We start from the raw sequence: 18,818 nt of genomic DNA on the forward strand, positions 1-18,818 counted from the left end.
GATGATACTGACATTAAAGAAAAGGTTGAGTTAACTGTGCTGTGTATCATTTCAGATATACTCAAAGGAAATCCATTGTGACTGTATAAAGACCACAGTGCACTTCAATTTTGTCTTAGAAATTACAAATCTGGAAATTCTAAGTCAACTTTCATATCCTGAATGTGTCCTTGTGCAAGCACTGTGTCACTGTATTTCCTTTTCTTTTTTTCCTTTTTTAATTTGTTGTGTATAAGACATGGTTCTATTCATTCCAAATTACTGAATCTAGGCAAGATTTCCCCTATTTTAAGGTTCTCTATTGGAATGAAAAGAAATGTTAGGAAATGCCACACCACTCTTTGGTAAGTTGTTTTCATTTCTTTCCTACATTCACCTGGCCAGATGAATGTGAAATGGGGCTTGAGAGCCCTCAAAAGGCAAGGAAGCACTGCTCAGGTTCTGTTTGAGAGAGAAGGTAAAGTATGTAGGTAGAAGGGAGCCCCCTTTGATTTTTCGCCTTAGAAAGTTTATAGCATCAAAAGTTCTGATGCCAGGCTTCCCTACCTTCAGCTAGACGTGATCCAATGCAACCAACCTTCTCGAGAGTCAAGAGTTTATGTGGATCCAGCATTGCAGACAAAAAAGAAACTTTGCCTCCTAAAATGAGACTCTTACTCCTTAGGTAGAGAAAGGGAGACAAAATTCAACCTGTACCCTCTCGTAGGGCACCACAGCCTTTAGCCTAAGATGGGCACTGTTCAGCATGCTGAGCTTCATGTGCTGTGGAAGCAACTGGTGTAAGCAAACAGCACACATATCAAACCATCCACACTGAAACACACAGATGTGCTTAAAGCATGATAAAAGTAAAGAAACACGTGGCAAGAGAGGGACTCTCAAGCTGAAAGAGTGTTATGGGTGAGGAAACACAACCAATAAGAGAAAAAAAAGGGGAGGGGGAAAGAATTCCAGAGGAACAGAGTTCAACCCACTGAGAGAGATGGAGATTTTTGGCATCAGTCTGCCTTTTGTAGAGCAGTTACTGGCTCCACCAAAATTTGGCTGATAGGCTTCCTTACAGCATGTAAGTATCTTGTACCCTGCAGAGATGACAGGTGAGTAAAACTGTGTGCAAGAGGGTAAGAGAAGAAAAACGTAGAAAGATAGGGGCTTTTCTTACCCAACACCATTAACTTTCAGAGAACTTCATTCAAAAAATAACTAGAGAAGACTCCTGCAAAGACAAAACTGCAATCCAAGGGAAAGATCATTTTAGAAGGAAACTGCAGAATTATGCCTTCTGTTTGATGTGATACCTGAACCAGCCAGGCTAAACTAGATACAGTGCTCTTCATCTTGAGATAACCTCTCTTGCAGCAGGCCACCACAAGAGGTTATCCTGTAGCTCTAGAAACACCAGCGTCACAATATGTAAGAAAACAAAGCCTCTAATTAAAAATGTCATTGCACGTTTTCATTATTTATGGGTACTGTGAAACATGTATCTCAAGGAGTAAGTTAAAGTAGGGCACAGAAGGAACATGTGCCTTTGGAAAATCATGTACTACCTCTTCTGCACTGCTTCTGTGAGGAACTACTGAAAAGCTCAACCCCATGGGTCTCGGGCAGAGGCGGCACATCAGGAGAAAATACCATCCCACACCAAGTTGTTTAACACAATGTCACGTCTCTTTTCCTGTGAATTAAGCTAGAAAAAGATTTACTCCATGGTTTGGAATCTGGCTGGAGGAGAGAGGGACTCCAGAGCAGCAGTCCCTGCTCAGAGCACCATTTCATTGGATTGCATCAGGTAAGTAGCAACTACAATTTTTTTATTTTTCAACAGATGTTTGCTGGTTACAGTGAAACTACCAGAAAAGTCAAAAACCCGCATGTTCTTACAAATTACCTTCTCAAACTCATCATTATTACTTATCTCTTCTAGGTTGAGAGAGGGCTATGTGGAAAAAATCTCGGCTCTCCGTTGCCACTGAAGCAGTGCCAATAACAGACTGCAAAGGGGGTGCCCAACTGCAAACTTTTACAAGCCCTAAAAACTTACACATGAAATTTGAAAAACTGAAGATGAATTACATGTTTTGTTTTGCACGATGCCTGTTTGAATTATATCTACTTCTAATACTACTCTTTTCATAAAGTTACTGTTGTTCTCACCACACAGCACACCAAGAATCATTAAAATCTGAGGAAGTCCTGTTTGTTGTTTGACATGGTTTATCTAAGATAAATAATATCTATTTATCTAAGCCCACGTGTTCCCCAGGAGAAATGGCAACACATTAGTTCCCTCCTGCCCAAGCAAAATACAAACACTTTGTATTACATTACATTATATCATAAACTTTGGTAACCAGTATTTCCCTTCACAAAAAACCACACATGTTGCCCTCTGCCTTTAGCAGGCACACATGGGTTCCAACTGCCTGCCATTAAGTTTCAGCTTTTAAAACCTGCAAACAAACATACGGTAGAAGTTAAAATTATGCACTGCTGCTAAATTTGCTGTGTGTACTGCAGGAGGATAGTCTGAAAAAACCATGTTAACAGTTCAACATTTAAACAAAAATGAACAAACTAATTAAAAAATTAGAAAGGGATGATTTTGAGTTTGTATTTTCAATCTGCTACATCTCATTTCTCCTCATTTAACTATCTGTCCATACTAAGAACACAATCAGCCAAACCTTTGAGTGAACAGGATCAGTGAGATACATTTTGGGACACAAAGTAATGGGAGCCTTTTATTTCTGTTTCAAGCAGTAAAGCTGCTGCAGGGTGAGGCGGGAGCAGGCAGCAAAGCCAGGGGGTGTGAAGGGGACTGGCCATTAACTTATCAGTTCCAGGCCTTAGCTTTCTAATTGACAACCTCAGGGCTACTTTCATCACTTGTCGACTTCAAACCCACACTCAATTTTTCCTTTAGATAATGATGCAACTATAACATAACGGTGTTTCTGACATATTGCAGCATGTAGCAGTAGGAAGATTTCCTCAGTAGCTTAGTTTAACAAGAAAGTAAAAAAAATCCAACTGTTAAATGGTTTTCACATCTATCAACTTCCAAAAAAAAACAGTCGGTAAGAAAACAGATTTTATACTTCCAGTATATCGAAGTCACTGTTTGGTGCTGACCCAGCCCAAAGCACCTTCAGTGCTTTAGTATCACTAGAGATTTCACAAAACAAGTCAATGGTTAAGGCAATAAGCCCATAAAACATGCATTCATATATGAAGCCTCAATAAAGGAACCCACAGAACTCAGAAATCTACTACAAGTTAGAGAACGTGAACAATAAATTCCCCAAAAATGTCATTAGAAATATATTACTGATATGACATCTAGAAACCTTATGTCCTTCACAAAGGAAATAGAGAAATAACAGGATTGCTGTCATGGACACATCCCTACAGAGAGCCAGAGAAACCTGACTCACATCCCCCACAGAAATCTGAGCAGTGGCTGAAGGCAGCTGAGCCATTTACACAGAGTAAGGTCCTCAGGTAAGTATAGTCATCACATTTGGACCACAAATTTAAAAAATACTAAATTTTGTCAAGTAACAGCATGTCCACAGGCAGCAAAGCACCTGGCTGTAACATAAACAGTCACATAACTGCCTTTTAATAGTGGTTACAAAGGTCTGAGTCCTGCAGCTGGCTCTGCAAAGGCCTGGGGTCACAGTGAGCTCAGTGCAGTGTCTGGGGCCCTGAGCACGGCAATCCAACAAAAGCAGTGACAGAACATGGAATAATACTGATGTGCTTCCAAAGTGCAGCCATTCCACTGGCTCCTACGTGATCCACGGGAGGAGGGACGACAGGCTGCATACCACGCTGCACAGCCAGGTGCTGCTGGAATAGGTGTGCACAAGCAGGCAGTTGTGGATCTAATCCAGATTAACAAAGCAAAGACGCTGCAGGCAGACTTGATGTGCAGTCAGCTCTTGTCTCCGCTGGCATTTGGGCTCTGATGGTGCAAATGGGTGCCCAGGTAACTTCAGTCACAGGACATTAATGTGGCCATGAATAGTTGGCTTATTCTGGCCTGACTGGAAGAGTTCAGCCCCAGCCATTTCAGATTAGAGACAGGGATGGCTCATTCCAGGCAGCAATTGCTACATTTTGGTCATGAACTTTAAAACAACAGCTCCAGCTCTTATTTGAGGATTAACAGGGGAGCAGGTAAGGAAAGCAGTACATGCGCTGGGAAAAAACACTGGGCTCAGTGTTTCTTTGGGCTGCCTTTCAGGCTTTCTAAATCCATAAAGCATATTGTGAATTTTGCAGATTACATTGCCTGTTCAAAGTTGTAACAACAGCATATCACCATATCACCCCCGTTCAAGTGTTGTACATGCTGCTACTCCTTCTCAAGCAATAAGGAGGCAGGAGCTCTCCCTACAAAATGCCTGGCCCATATCATGGGCAAAGGTCACCAGTTGCAAAATAGTATTAAAAAGCCAGGACAGACTTATTTTATAGCCAAATTAACAGCTCAGCAAAACAGTGGGCTGTAACAGGGAAGACAGTAAGTCCAACAGCTGGGCAGTTCAACTGCTAAGGTTTTACTGGGATCACTGCCTGGGATGTTTTGGGGTTGTTTTGGGAAAAGAGTTATCAACACAAGAAGTGTGAAAACGCAAGTTATTACATGAAATATTAAAGGCAGGTATTTTTCCATTTTTTTAAACCAAACCCCACCACCTTTGCAATTTTGCCACTCTAAGGCTGCAAGCAGCAGTACAAACCGGTTCCCTTTCAGGGTTTGGAGCATGGGTTTTACAAGCCTGTTTTGCCTTCCTGCAGGCACTTTGAGCTTATAAATGGCACCTTTCAGTGTCCTGAATTATGAAGGGCAGCTAGTCCTGAATTCTCCTGTCGTCTAATGATCTCACATAAAATGAGGTCCACAAAACTTTTACTACCGCTGCAGTTCAAATTCACAGGTGAAGAACCACCAGGGAAAGGATGTGGACATCTTTTGCTTTCCTAATTTTCCAGGTGCAAGAAAGTTTCCCACTTGGACTTGAACAATTAGTTACTCTCAAAGCGAAGCCTGATCTAAATAAAAAGACTTCAGTATGTTCCCCTGATAAGCACTGGGAAAATCCAAGGGGAAACCACTTGAGAACAACACACAATAACATCACATCTAGGTAAAAAAAAATAGGTTAAAAACACCCTAAGTATTTATTAGTATTTTTTTTTTGCACCTAATATTTTTCACTTATCACAACTAAGTATATCTGACACTCAAGGATTATAGATAATATTTAATTAAAATATTGATTGGTTCTGCTCTTATTCTGGTAATAATATCCAGTGTTTGGAAAACTGCACCTTAGCAGTGTGTACAAAAAGTCAAAAGAAAGCCTTTCCAAAAAAAGGAAAGGATTTTGTTTGTTACAAATTACTTCTGCATTTATATAAAGATTTAACGATTCATGGCATGCCAAATACAGTGCTAATGAGCTTTGAGTTGTGTTTTTCATTTTTGTTAGAATTTTTTTCCTGCTAAAAACAATTACTAGAGGCCATTCAAATGCCACTGCATAAACCAGGAAACCTAGTAAAACTGCAGGTAAAATTGGTATTTTGTTTCAAGTGTGGCTCAAGAGTCCAATTCACTTGTTGGTGAGCTGCATATTTCAAATAGCACCTACAGCTCCTTCAAAAATGGAAGCCAGGTATGATGCTTTTAAAAAAACCCATTTATAACATTCATTAATGAAAAACAAAAATTAAAGAGTGTAAGCTTACCATTTAATTCCTGCCTTGCGAGGATGAACATCTCAGCCTTCCTGCTTTCTTCTCCACTTACCAATGAAAGGTAGATAAACGAGCAGAAATATAAGCTTTTAATTCTCAGCACCTCTTAGAGGACCCTCGTGCCCATAGGAGCTTAAAAGCCTTCCTGGGGAGCATTATTAATCTTGCTGCTAACAGCACAGAATTTTTAAAGCCTATTAAAACACCGTCTAGTCATAGACATGCAAGTCTTGCTTTTCAGTGACCTGGTTTCAAGAAACAAACAAAAAGTCTGGAAATTATGCCAAATTAACTTTCATCATTCAGTTACACGGATCATTGCCCACCTCCACTACTAACTAGATACCAAACATTGTCCTTCTACAACAAACTTGCCATCTACCACATAGAAGAGTTTGAGCTGGAAGGGACCTTTAAAAGTCAGCTAGTCCAACCCCCTGCCATGGCTAGGGGCATCTACTACTTGATCAACTACTCCACATGTTGATGCTTCAGTCTAATGGAAACCCTGCTTTGACCTTGCTTCATCCTTGACCTTGCTCTTCCACCTCTGCCTTTGGGCCTAGGAATATTTTCAGAAATCTGAAAATAATTCCAACTGCCTTCTTCCCAGGGTAGCACTCCTGCCTGGCTGCAGCCAAGCTGCTGCCCATTTACACCACTGCAAGTCAAGCCACTATTAATCCCTTGGACTTCAGTCTTCCAAGTAACATGTGCATTACTCCAAAGGCTTTCAGATGACTTTTTAACTGCAAACATCCAGGATGTTGGGGGTTTTAACAAATCATCATAGCTATTGCACGGCAGCTGATAAGGCTGAAGTTAATTAATGTTGCCAGGAAATAGAAATATAGCTGTGATGAACTAGCCTTGTTATGCCCATATTCAATATTTCCTCTCCTTGCCTTGAAGAGCATTTCACCAACTTAACAAAAACCACAGAAACAAACACAACCCCCCGACCCAATAGGCTGGGCAGATGAAAGATATTCACACTAACTAACCCCACTCTCCGGTTCACAAAAATCCCACTGACAATATCAAGAGTGGGGAATCAAACCCCTTTATTACCAAGTCCACAGCAGATAAAACAGCAATTGTGCTTATACAGTAGTGGAAGTGTAGCTACAACATAGCGTGACAGCTTGTTAGTGTTGAAAATATATAAGCTCTTTGTAATTGTGCCTTTGGAATGCCATCTGTCTCGAATTAACGTCCACCTGGGATCATGTTTCGATGACCAATATGGACAGATTACTGGAACTTTAAAACCTCGCTTTCTTTGTAATTGACATTTAAACTGTTTGAAGTTTCTCATTAAGTCCTTTTTTACAAATTAGGTGCAGATGTATAAAGCTAAATGTACAGTACTAAGGGAAATTAGGTCACCTGAATGCTCAATAATAAAATGTATCAACTGCTTAAGTGCAATGAGTACCTTAAAATTTAGAGATCAACTTTATACCCCAAATTCTTCAAAGTTTCATCGTTCCCCTTTCATTGCTGCAGAGCCTCTGATGCCAACGATTTTTTAATTAAAAAGGCAGAGAAGAAGGCAGGTTTGGCCATGCAGACAATGACAACTGGACAGCCATGTCCCACAAAGAGCCAGAGAAGACAGGGCAAGCAGCCACAGAGATGCCCATTTCACAGGGACAGGCAAATCCTATTTACACCAGTGATGCCGGGAGATTTAAACGGCGCAGGGAGACCTGAGAAGTAAATATAGGTCTGACCAGAAAATAAGGGAAAATATATGAAGGAGACTTGTTCAACATCCCAGGGCTAAGTAACCACAAGCTGACCTCCAGACCCACTTGCAGTCGAAGTTCTGCAGACCTGCTGTGCTCCTCAGCCTTGCGGGGTGGAAGAGGGAAGTGCATAAAAGGGCAGTGTCTGGAGAAACACCTCCATGCACAGCCCAGCTGACAAAAAAAGGGCAAATTGAGTGTTTCCCCTTTCCAGACAAGGAGGTTCAGAACTCGGGGAGGTGTGAGAAAGGGGTCCAGGAAAAACCACCACCAGAAACTCACATGATGTGCAGAGGACAGGAGGAGATACACAGGGGTTCATCAGCAGAAATTCTACAAAGCTCTTAGCATCAAGGGGCTTTTACCTGCCAGAACGGTTCTTAAGACAAGAGACCTCAAGTACAGGCCAATCTCCCCAACAGGTATGAAAACTCCAGGGATCCCACTCCCCCAGCCTTTATGAGTAGCCAAGAAGTACTGCCCAAGTGCATGAAAGCTCAATGATGGAAGGCACTGAGCACCCACCAAGGGAACACACCCCCTCCTTTCCCATGCAGGGCCCCTGAGCAGGAGGGGCACTGGACCGCCATCCCGCAGCTGGCAGTGTTTAAACTCAGTGCAGTCACACACACAGGTTTGGTGGCAGGTCCATGAACCTTCTCTCCTGGAGAAAGGTCTCCCACTCCAACTTAAGACACCGTCTATATAAAATCCACAAATTCAAATCCTTTTGGCACCACAGCTAGCATGATGGTTCTGGAAACAACACCAGGGTGCATACCCTGGCTCTCTGCTTGGAAGCATGGAGCTGTGATGGAAGAAGCAGTCTTCTCTGAAAGCTGCTAAACCAGACCAATACTGTCAACCAGATCTTCTGTCTGCTTAGACTTCATCTGTGTGTTTAGACTACTCTAAAGCAGTGTCTTCAGTACCACTCCTTACTACTATGCTTTTAAAAAGCTTTTCCGCTCACATCACCTTGTAACTCTATTCTGGTAAGCTACTAAAACTCTTGGCAAAGGAAGTGTAAACTTTTAACTAGGTACATTTCTGCTGCTTCTGATAAACACCCAAGCGACTCTGCTGTGACATTGTCTGTGCTTCTGGTTGTGAGATGAACAGCAGGCCCCTACTGCTACCAGAACAGGAGATTCTGGCTTCCTTATCCAATGGCTCTTTTTCCAGTGCTCATAGACATCTTCAGTTCAAGAAGGAATTCAGAAAAAACCTGCTTATTTTAAAAAGAAATAAAAATTGAATCATATGTAAGCAAACCTCAACACCTGGGAGAGAATAAAACCTGACCGATATAACACTGCAAGATAACAATATTTTCCAGGACAGGACAGCCCAATTCATTTGCAAAAGGAATGAGACAGAGGAGTAACTCACTTGCCATGCATATCAAACAAGAAAGGCGTCTAAGGAAGGTGTATTTGTACCCGGTTTTGTTTGCTCAAATACTGGCTTTCATTTGGGTGATGAGTTTGGAAGGGCAGGTAGAGGAGCACACAGGACTGTCCAGAACAGAGCGGGCTTTAGCAGACCAGTTGAGGTGCCAGTGGTGATTAGCTGGACACGCTCAGCTTTGCACCCTGCTTCTCATAAGCATTAATTATCCATTATCATACCTCTGCTGCTGCCAGGATGAAAACTGGCTCAGGCAGTAGTTTCACAGTCCTTCATGCCAACTGTGGAGTTGCCAGAGTGCACAACAGGGACCTTATATAGGCCCCATGTCTTCCTGCCAAGGGCAAAGGAGAGCAGAGCAGAAAGCTGGAGCAGAGTGAACAGGTAATACCTCCTATGCTCTAAGACCTCTCAATGTAACTTTAACCAGACAAAAATGTTTGAGTGAATTTGAAACACCAGAGCTAAGGCTCAGTTTTGTAACATGCTTCACCTGGCCTAGCAGTGATGGCTGATGGAATGCTCCATCCTACACACACTCCCTGTGATGGAATGCCCTCACACACAGCCCAGCAGTGCAAGGTAGACTGAGGCTCCATCAGGTCCACCCCCAGAGACAGGATTGCAGTGCCAGGGACCTGATTAGGGGTGCTCAGGGTGTCCCCAATGGGTGCCCTCCTCAATGTGAGCTGCTATCAGGTTCTCACCCCACTAGCAACACAACAATATTCATTTGGGTGAACCAAAGTGACCTTGTAGAAAAGCAGACTCTGCACATGCAGCTCAACAATTCTGGCAGATAAAGTGTTTTTATCACTAGAAAGTCACACTTTCAAATAATTTTCACCCCGAGGCCATAATCTCGAAAGACACACTTAAAAATGTGTAGAACATAAAATGAGTGATTTTTTTTGATTGAGGTTAAGGAAAGAAATCCCTCACAGACATAACACTTTATTGATATTCTTGGTCACAGCTCTGCACACGCTGAACAGGATCAGCTACTGGTAAGGACCACAATTTATGTCTTTCCATTTAAACCGTGCAACAAAGAATAAAACTATTTCACAACTATCAAAAGGGAACCCTTTAATTTGCTAGAACAATTTCAGCTCCCATTGCATTAGCACCCTCCAGTGTCCAATACATGAAAAACAACATCTCCACTAATTTACCAAGCTGACACAGACTTGGAGCCTGAAACACAAGACACAGGAGTGGTGGACTCCTGGGAGGGAAGATGATGAAAATTGATGATGAGAAAAGAAACTCCCAATGCTAGAAATTTTAAATGACATAGGCACAGTCTCTGAAGAAGATCTGACACGGGGTTAGTACTCGTCAGGCTCCTTTGTTCCTAGCAGGCATGCCAGGGTCTGCCCCTTTGGCACAACAGGCTCTACGTGCCCACACTGTATATTCCACACTCTGCAGCGTTCCACTGAGATGTGGATGCTGCCTTTGACTGATTTAGTGCAGGCATGTGGGTATGGATCTGCCTGGAGTATGCCATGTAAATGAATATATGTAGTAAAAAAACCCTCTTGTACGTGGGTGACCTGGCTTGCTGAGGGCAAACAGGTGACCGTGCTTACATGTGCAATGCTCCTCTCTTACAACATAATCACCAAGCAAAGAGAGAACAACAGCAAAAACCAGCTGCACTTGCTAGTAAAAACAGCTGGATTAAGGGGTTTTTTAACTTTTTCCAATACAAAAATCCTTCACAGACAGGGAGAGCCCAGTAGGCTCTGGAACATGATAAATAAGAAAAACCAGCTCTGGGTACCTGCCTGATAATAACACAAATACTTGGTCCACATTTTCCGGGCAGCACTGCTTCCCCCCAGCCTCAGAGGGGCAGCAGCACGCACATGAAGGAGGAGGGCAGCAGCTGGAAAGGCAGCCACACCACATCCGAGGTACCTGCTGTAATTAGGGTCCCAGTCCAACAGCATGGCAGAGAGCTCTATGGGACACAAGAGCTAATTAAATCCAATCAGCATGTTCATTGATTGCTGACATTTGAAGTCATCCCTGTATTTTCTCTCCCAAGTGCACACAGTGAGCAAGGACTCCTCATGCCTCATCCTGCTGTGGTCTCCAACTGCTTGAATGACCAAAATTCTGTGGTCTCTACCTGCCCAGTGGCCTCTTGGGCTCCATAGCAGCACTGATGACAAGGAGCAGTCAAATTCCACTATGGGGACGCCATCACATCTTCTGGGACTCATGCAAGGGTGTTGTGATGCCTGGCAGCCATGTCCCAACCCAGGGCAGCACCAAAGGAAGGCCCTTCTGAGCCCCAGCTGGAAGAGAGCAGCCTCACCATGGGCATGCAGGCAGCCTCCTCTCCCAGCCCTGAACAGGGGCTGCACACACATAAACGTCATCACCCCTGCCCTCACACTGTGTAGATTCCTCTTCCCCCACTGTATGAATATTCAAAATTCTTCATGACCAGAAATAGCAAGGCATAGCATTTATGATTCTGCACCAATATGGGGCAAAGGGGTTGAAAACAAGGGGAGAAAAAAGGCATGTATGTGCATGCATCCTCCCCAGAAACTGGCTGTAAAAGTGTGCTGAAGGAGGCAGGCTGGAAAAATGACCCTGGGTGCTAGGCAGGACATTACTGTGGGCAGGAATGACTGACATGGACTTACTGGGCTCTTCAGAGTGCCTCTAGCACAGCACAAAGCACTCCAGCTGTCCCTGAGGCTCCCCAAGAACACCAACATCAATATTGCATGTTCACAGTAACATCTACGTTACAGTTTTACAGACCGCATAGGCTTTTGTCACTCAGCTATAAAATATTTACAGAACCACGGTCTCAGCAGAGAATGTGAGAATTTAAAGCTTTAAAAATTGATATTAAAATGAATTAACACTTGATTGCCTTCCTAATATCAATACTAGAGAAAAAAAAAATGTTCTCTTTCTAGCAGTGCTGTTGAAAACCTTCCTTAAATGAGCACAGACCCATCAATCCCTCCCTCTGGCAGCAGCCACTCCTCGCCCCCCAGGAACAGGCAGGCACACACCTGCAGGCAGAAAGCTGGACAAGAAACCTGCACACATCTCCAGGAGGAAGGTGCAGTGGAGCTTTTGTCCTCTGTGCCACTTGTCACTCGGAGCCTGATCCTGCAACACTGACCTGTATGGCGATCCTCTATTTAAAGCAGAGCTTTTCCTATCATCCTGCCGAAATCCGTGCTATTCCTGACAGCTATTCACCCACCTGTGGGAAAGACCGGGTGATTTCGGGCCCTTGACAAGCGCACATGCGTCGCCTACACGACCTTGCCTCATCCAGGCGCTGCAGGAGCAGTGTCCCCCCACAGCACTATTCCCCCACAGGAGCACGGGGACGCCGCACCCTCGGGCTCACAGGGGGCTCCCAGGAAATCCCAAGGATAAGGGATGCTGGGGGGGCCTTTGCTTCTGCCCACATCACCACCTATGCCGAGCCATCGATGGAGCAGGCGGCACAGGATGCTGTTTAAACAACGGGAAGGCCCCCGGTGCGGACCCGGCCCGCCTGGCCCCGCTCCCCCAGCTGGAAATGGGGCACGGGGCCCTGAGGAGCCCCCTCGCTCCAAGGCCGGGCGCACGAATGGCAAAGACCCAAGGTCACCCTCCGGGCAGGAGCTGCACCAAAGCGGACAACGGGGCAAGGGCAACGTGCCGGTAACGGGAGCAATCACGGAATAGTTCGGGTCGGAAGGGACCTATAGGACCACCTCATTCCAACTCCCCTGCCGCGGCAGGGACACCGTCCCGTAGAGCAGGAAGCCGGCTGCCATTCCCAGGTTGCCCGTGCCTGAGGGCAGCCCCGACGCACCCGGGGGGATCGGGGGAGCCCCGGTCAGGGCCGGCTCCGGCTGGGAGACGGGGGAAGGGGGAGGGGAGGCGGTGCCGGGGGTCCCGCGCCCCGCCCCGCCCGCGCGCGCGGCCCGTCACTCACAGTCTCCGCCTCCCCGCGCGCAGCCCGGCCCGCCAGCACAGCCCCGCCGCCATCGCGCCGCCGCCACACGCCCCGCGCTCCCATTGGCGGCGCTGGGACACGCCCCGCGCTCCCATTGGCTGCGCCCGCGGCGCCCGCGGCACGCCCCCGCCTCTCTCTCGGCTGTGACGTCAGGCTGAGGCGCGCTCCCGGGGCGGGGCCGCGCTCCCGCTGTTCCAGCGGCTCCCGGCTCCGCAGCCCGCGGGGACCGGATGCTCCAGCTCCGCTGCCCCCGGTGCGCGAGTGACTGCCGCGAGTGGGAACGGTTCGTTCGTGCAGAGGAGAAAGAGACAAGACCGAAGATAACACGGGAAGTAGCAGTGGGCGGGGTAGGAAAGAAACGAACTTGCGAAGAAAAGGGTCTGGAAAAGGAAATAGGGATTCTGATTCTATTTTCCATCAGTCCAAACTCAGACTGAGCATAGAATATAATTTTCTTTGCCATGATGCTGGAATGTGCCAGAGCCACAAAGTATAATTCCAGCAAGTCCTCCAATACTGTAGATATTTCAGCTTCATTTCCAAAGGACACACACTTGGATCATGCCGCCTCTGTCCTGTTATCTCTCATTCCTGCCCTCCCACAACTGCTGAACATGTTGCCCTGGCCATGGGAGAGAGATCCCCAAGACACTCAGTTGCAGCAGCTTTCATAAAAACAGGAGATGGATAATGAAGCACCCCAAACCAGTGCCCCCATTCCTTGGAAAACCCAAGATCACATCCACGTAGGTTCATCCCAAGTCTTCATGGAAGGGCTTTTTCTTTCCCAGGATCACTGAGTTTTACCATATAACTTTGTTCTTTTCCTGACACACAATTGGCTTTCCTTTGTCAGCGAGCTGTGTGGAAATTTTCCAGTGTGGCTTAGCATCACTTTACTGGGGAAGTGGTGTCAGCAAAGCATGAGCTTCCTCTCCTATCAAAAATAAAATCTGCTGTTCTGCAGAGCTGTGCTGAACCGTGAACGTGACCTGTGCTCAGCTTCCCTCCCCCATGTAATCTTGCGTGCAAGTCATGGGTGATACCCCTTGAATCTGACACACTGAGATAGCAAACATTTCCTTACCACCAGCAGCATGACAGTGTTAACCCTTCTCAGCACAGATCCAGTGAACTGTGTGTGGCAGAGACTGCTCCTTCTCCCTCCTGTCACTGTAGCCTCCTTCCCTTTGCTCTCTCCTCCTTCCAGCCTTACCTCCGTGGGGAACTTCTCACAAAGGATGATATTGCACAACATGCTGGAGGAGAACCTTGGACTTGTCTCCTTGCCCCTCTCTTATTTCTGCAGGGACTGATTTCCTTCCTGGCACCTCTATTATCTTTTCCCCTTCCAGCTCCAAGACTCGCAGGTGTACAAAATGCTCTCCTTCCCCACTTCTCTGATAAGGATGGCCTGCAGTGGGGGGAAAAAAAGAGATGTGTGACACCTGATAGACCCTCCTGGCTGTTGTTTCTCCATGGCTCCCTGTAGAAAGAGGAGAGCAGAGCAGAGCAGCAGCCTGGAGAGGATGTGAGCAGGGGTACAGCCAGACCAGGCAGAACCCCTGAAATGTGCATCACAGAACCATAGAACGTCCTGAGTCGGAAGGGACCCACAAGGATCATCAAAGTCCAACTCCTGGCCCTGCACAGGACCATCCCCAAGAGTCACACCACATGCCTGAGAGAATTTTCCAAACACCTCTTGAGCTCTGTCAGGCTGGTGCTGTGACCACTGCCCTGGGGAGCCTGCTCCAGGCCCCAACCCTCTGGGGGCAGAACCTTTTTCTAACATCCCACCTAAACCTCCCCTGACACATCTTCCTACCTTTCCATCGAGTCCTGTCACTGGTCACCAGAGACAAGAGAAGAATCGTCATTGCAGGAACAGCATTTAGTGTGACATCAGGGGGAGGCAGGACACTGTGCTGGCAGGAGCAGCTGTCAGGTTTTGTCAGAAGTCCAAATAACCTTTCTTCACCATTAGCAGCTGAGCGTGGGTTGTGCATCAACCAGTGCTGACAAACCTGGACTGTCCTGGCCTGTTGCATCCCTTTGACTTGTAAATGATCATGGGAACACAGGGACATTAATTAAATCTCATTACCATCTTTTCCCTTCTGTATTCTGGGAAAAATACTGCATCTGTCTTGTCCTTTTAAAATGGGAAGCCCTTTAAAGATGCTAAGTTTTCACTTAATTGGATTAAGGCAGTATAACACTTTCCAGGATGCTCAGAAGGTATTTATGAGCCTAACTCTCACTGGCATCCTCAAGAGTTAGGTGTGAGGTACTTTTGAGGATGTGAATCCTATAACAGCAGTATGGTTGGGATTAAGACCCCCGGAGCTGTGTGTGCATGAAGAATATGTGCAGAAAAGGGTTACAGGGCTAATTTGGGACTGCTCATCAGAATTAGGATACTTCTGTGGGTGCTTTTGGGTTTTGTGTCTCCTTGCAAAATCTCATGTGCACAAATGTTTCAGCTCAACGTGAGATAACTGCACACAAAGTAATCAGAGGGAGGGATCCTGCAATTTCTCAGATAAATAATAAATTATGAAGGTCAAATGACTCATGGACTGTCTTGGTGAAAATCATTTAGCAACTATAAAGGATTAGGAAAAATATTCTTAAAAAGGATAACTGCCTACCAGTTTTTCTTCTCATATTTCAATAAAACATCACACCAAACACAGTGTACATTTAATGTCCAGTATTTTTTAAAATTGCTGGATTTCAAACACCTTATTTGTAATCTTGGTCTATTATCTTTTGAGATGTTGAACGAATAAGGTTGCTACAAAAGAGCAAACCAAATATTTTGGTAGGATATGTGGTGGTCCTTGTTCTACAAGCATTTTCTAATTCTATGATGATCTCTTAATGGTATGATAGTGACAAACCGAAGTATTTTTGAATGAGAAAGGGAAAAAGAAGCAGTGTACTCCAGAACTATTAATAAACCATGCTGATAAAAAGAAATTTTTTATTGGCACCTTAGTAGAAAAAAAGAGCCGTGCTGCTGCCTGAAGCTATTGCATGTCAGTGTCCTCTTGACACTCATTTACTTTGATTTTCAAGAGAGAAATGAGCATCATAACAGCCAAGGCATGTTGTGCCTTCCTCTCTGTGTTTGTATGAACACAAAAGGATGTCCTCCTCAGCTCCTGTGCACAAGAATGGGAAATAACTGCTGGCACCAATCTGGCTGAGGCTCCTGTGCCTCTCTGTGACAGGCACTGGTTTTTGCTGGCCAGCAGTGTTACAATGCTCCTGTGGTGAGCATGCTGCTTTGGGCCTCAACTCCTACCTGCCCAAGTGTTTGCTGCCCCCCAGCTTGGAGACCACAGATCCCCCAGGGAGCTTTGTCCTGCTGTGCCTCCTGTGCCACCAGACTGGTGGGACCCAGGACATTCCTCTGGCTGCCCTGGAGGACTCGAGACTCTGGCAAGGGGCTCAGAGACCTTGGTACAGAGTCAAAAACACCTGTGCCTTTGATTTTAGTCCGTGGAAACAATTACCAACTTTGTGTGAAGAGTTACAAGCCACAACAGTTTGAGTAGAATGACAGTTAATTTGTCACAGGGTGAAAAAGTAGAATTTTGGGGATTTAGAATGGGGGTTCAAGAGGCAAGATGGAAGAATCCGGGCATGTCCTGTCCTTCTCCTTCTTCTTCTCGTCCTCCATCTTCTGCTGTGATGGTGGCACTTCTAGATTGGTTTAGGGTAGAGACAGACTGTCTAACATAGGTGATAGGTGTTGGAATATTATTGAAAATAAAGTACATGTAGTTCATAGTATAAAAAGCTAACACCACCCCAAGGGCAGGGGCTGTGCCACAACCTGACCTGCTGGACAGATCTCAGCAGGTTAGAGAAAGAATGTAATAGATAAGAGAAAATAAACAACCTTGAAAAGCAGAGCTGACAAATCTCCATTTCTTCAGTCACAGGGCTGGGGAAAAAAGAGACTTTCTAATACCTTGGGGGTCATCTCAACCACAGAAACCTGAGACCAGACAGCACACAGCACTCCCTCAAGTCACACATCTCCTCCTGTGGGATGAGAGCCAAAGGAGGAATGTGCTTTCCAGCACCAAAAAGTTTTGAGAACCTCCCCCAAAACTGTGTTATCATACAACTGGAAATAAGTCAGCATTTTCACGATGAAAAATTAATTGCCCAATGTCTATTCATTGCACTGTTATGTTCAATGGAATTGCAGTGTGTGTTGTATCCCAGCAGTGCAGTGTTTTAATCCACTATAAATCCATGTAGAGTACATCATCTGGGGCATTTAGAGTGATGGAAGGTGGATTTTGGTGAAAATGGATTGAATAGCCCTGGTACATTGAGACAGGATTGTTTTGTCAGGAAAAGCTTTCTCTGTGGTCTTGAAGGGCCCAAAGCTTCCCTTTCTCAACTACCCCAGAAGCGCCACTCAGGCAGCTGCTTCCTCCTCTTGGGAAGGGCAGAGAGCCCCTGCTACCATCATCCTGTTGAACCAGGGGAAATCCACAGCTTTATGCTCTCGGATCCTCTCCAGATCTCAGGAAAGGTTAATACCCCTGCTTACCTGGGATGTTCTCTGGAGGTTGCTTGTCCAAGTCTGGTTCTCCACCTTTGAAATCAAACTCTTCCCTTCTGCAGTAAACTGGGGATACTGGTAAGCATCATCAACAGATAGAAAAAGTCCAAAAAGGCAGAAACATCTGGAAAAAAACAAAGGGCCAGTAGCTGAGGTGAAGCTGCAGGGAGTATAAACTAGAAGAACAGGTCCAGCCATAAATTGAAGAAAATGCTTGATAGGAGATATGAAGAATTCCTGTTTCCAGGCATCAGGAGGACATTACAGTGAATTCTTTGCCATACAATCCAGATGCTGTTATGTACTATGCAATTTTGGGAGGAGATTATTGAAAAGTAGCTGCATGGAATCACTGAAATTCAGAAAAGTCAAAATATATTCATGCTGGGAAGCAGAACACACCCATGTGCTCTGTATACTGGCTGGGAAAGATTAGAAGGTGGGGCAGGGTGGGGAAACAGGGGAAACAACTGGGAAACAAGAGTTTGGAAGAGGCTTTGGAGAGGTTTGCTTGCCAGTTCTCCAGGTGGGAGCAGGTGATCTCTTACAAAAAGAGATGTGGTTTCTGCACTGGGTTTCATATGAGCTGGCAACAACAACTCCTACTCCAGCAGAAGGGTGTCCTTTCCCTGACTACCGGCAGAGCTTGGGGAAAATGACCTTAATGGTCACAAGGTGACGTTTCCAGGTGAAGTGGGTGGTGGGGACACTCCTCTCCTTTGCACTGGTGCTGGAGAGCCTCTGCTCAGGCACTGCGGTTTGACTTAAAGCGAGGCAGCGACGCTGTAGTGCAGAGGCAGGAATATAACAGACCACGGGGCTATTTGGAGCAAGTCAATTAAAAAAAGAGTGAAGTGCATCATGGTGGGTTTCCTACATGAAATGCTGGCAAATTGTGAGAGGAAATGAGGATGCCAGGAGAAAATTATGATGCACATGTTGAGAAGGAGTGGCCAAGAAAGCAGACTGTCCTTAACATTGTTATTTTGACAAATTTCAAAACTCCAAACATTCTGTGTATCTTATAGGTGATTATATAAAAATGCTTGTTGGTCATTATATGATCACTTTTATTTCAAAGTCCTGTCTCCCTATAGATTTGATAATGTTTTCACCTTTCTGGAGGTTGATTAAGCTCACTTTCCTGCAGAATGCTTCGAAAGCCAGGAGATAATCTGCAGGCTTGTTGACACCATAATGCTATGATGGCTTGTGTGCCATTAAAATGGATCACAGAAATGCTCATCTATAGAACCTGAACTCAATACATTGTGTCAGTATACAGTATAGATCCCTTAATCCA

General features: G+C 45.3%; 1 protein-coding gene across 1 annotated transcript in view; it reads right to left on the reverse strand.

Annotated features, from left to right (window-relative positions):
• The window catches only part of CLYBL (citrate lyase beta like), a 164,993-nt gene extending 152,035 nt beyond the window's left edge, over positions 1–12,958 (reverse strand). The window contains exon 1 of the mRNA XM_030950586.1: positions 12,904–12,958. Within this exon, the coding sequence (XP_030806446.1) occupies positions 12,904–12,956 (53 nt within the window). The 5' untranslated portion in view covers positions 12,957–12,958. The remainder of the gene's footprint in view (positions 1–12,903) is intronic.
• Between the last annotated feature and the right edge of the window lie 5,860 nt (positions 12,959–18,818).

This window comes from Camarhynchus parvulus, chromosome 1, assembly GCF_901933205.1.
Source record: "Camarhynchus parvulus chromosome 1, STF_HiC, whole genome shotgun sequence".
Classification (NCBI taxonomy): Eukaryota; Metazoa; Chordata; class Aves; order Passeriformes; family Thraupidae; genus Camarhynchus; species Camarhynchus parvulus.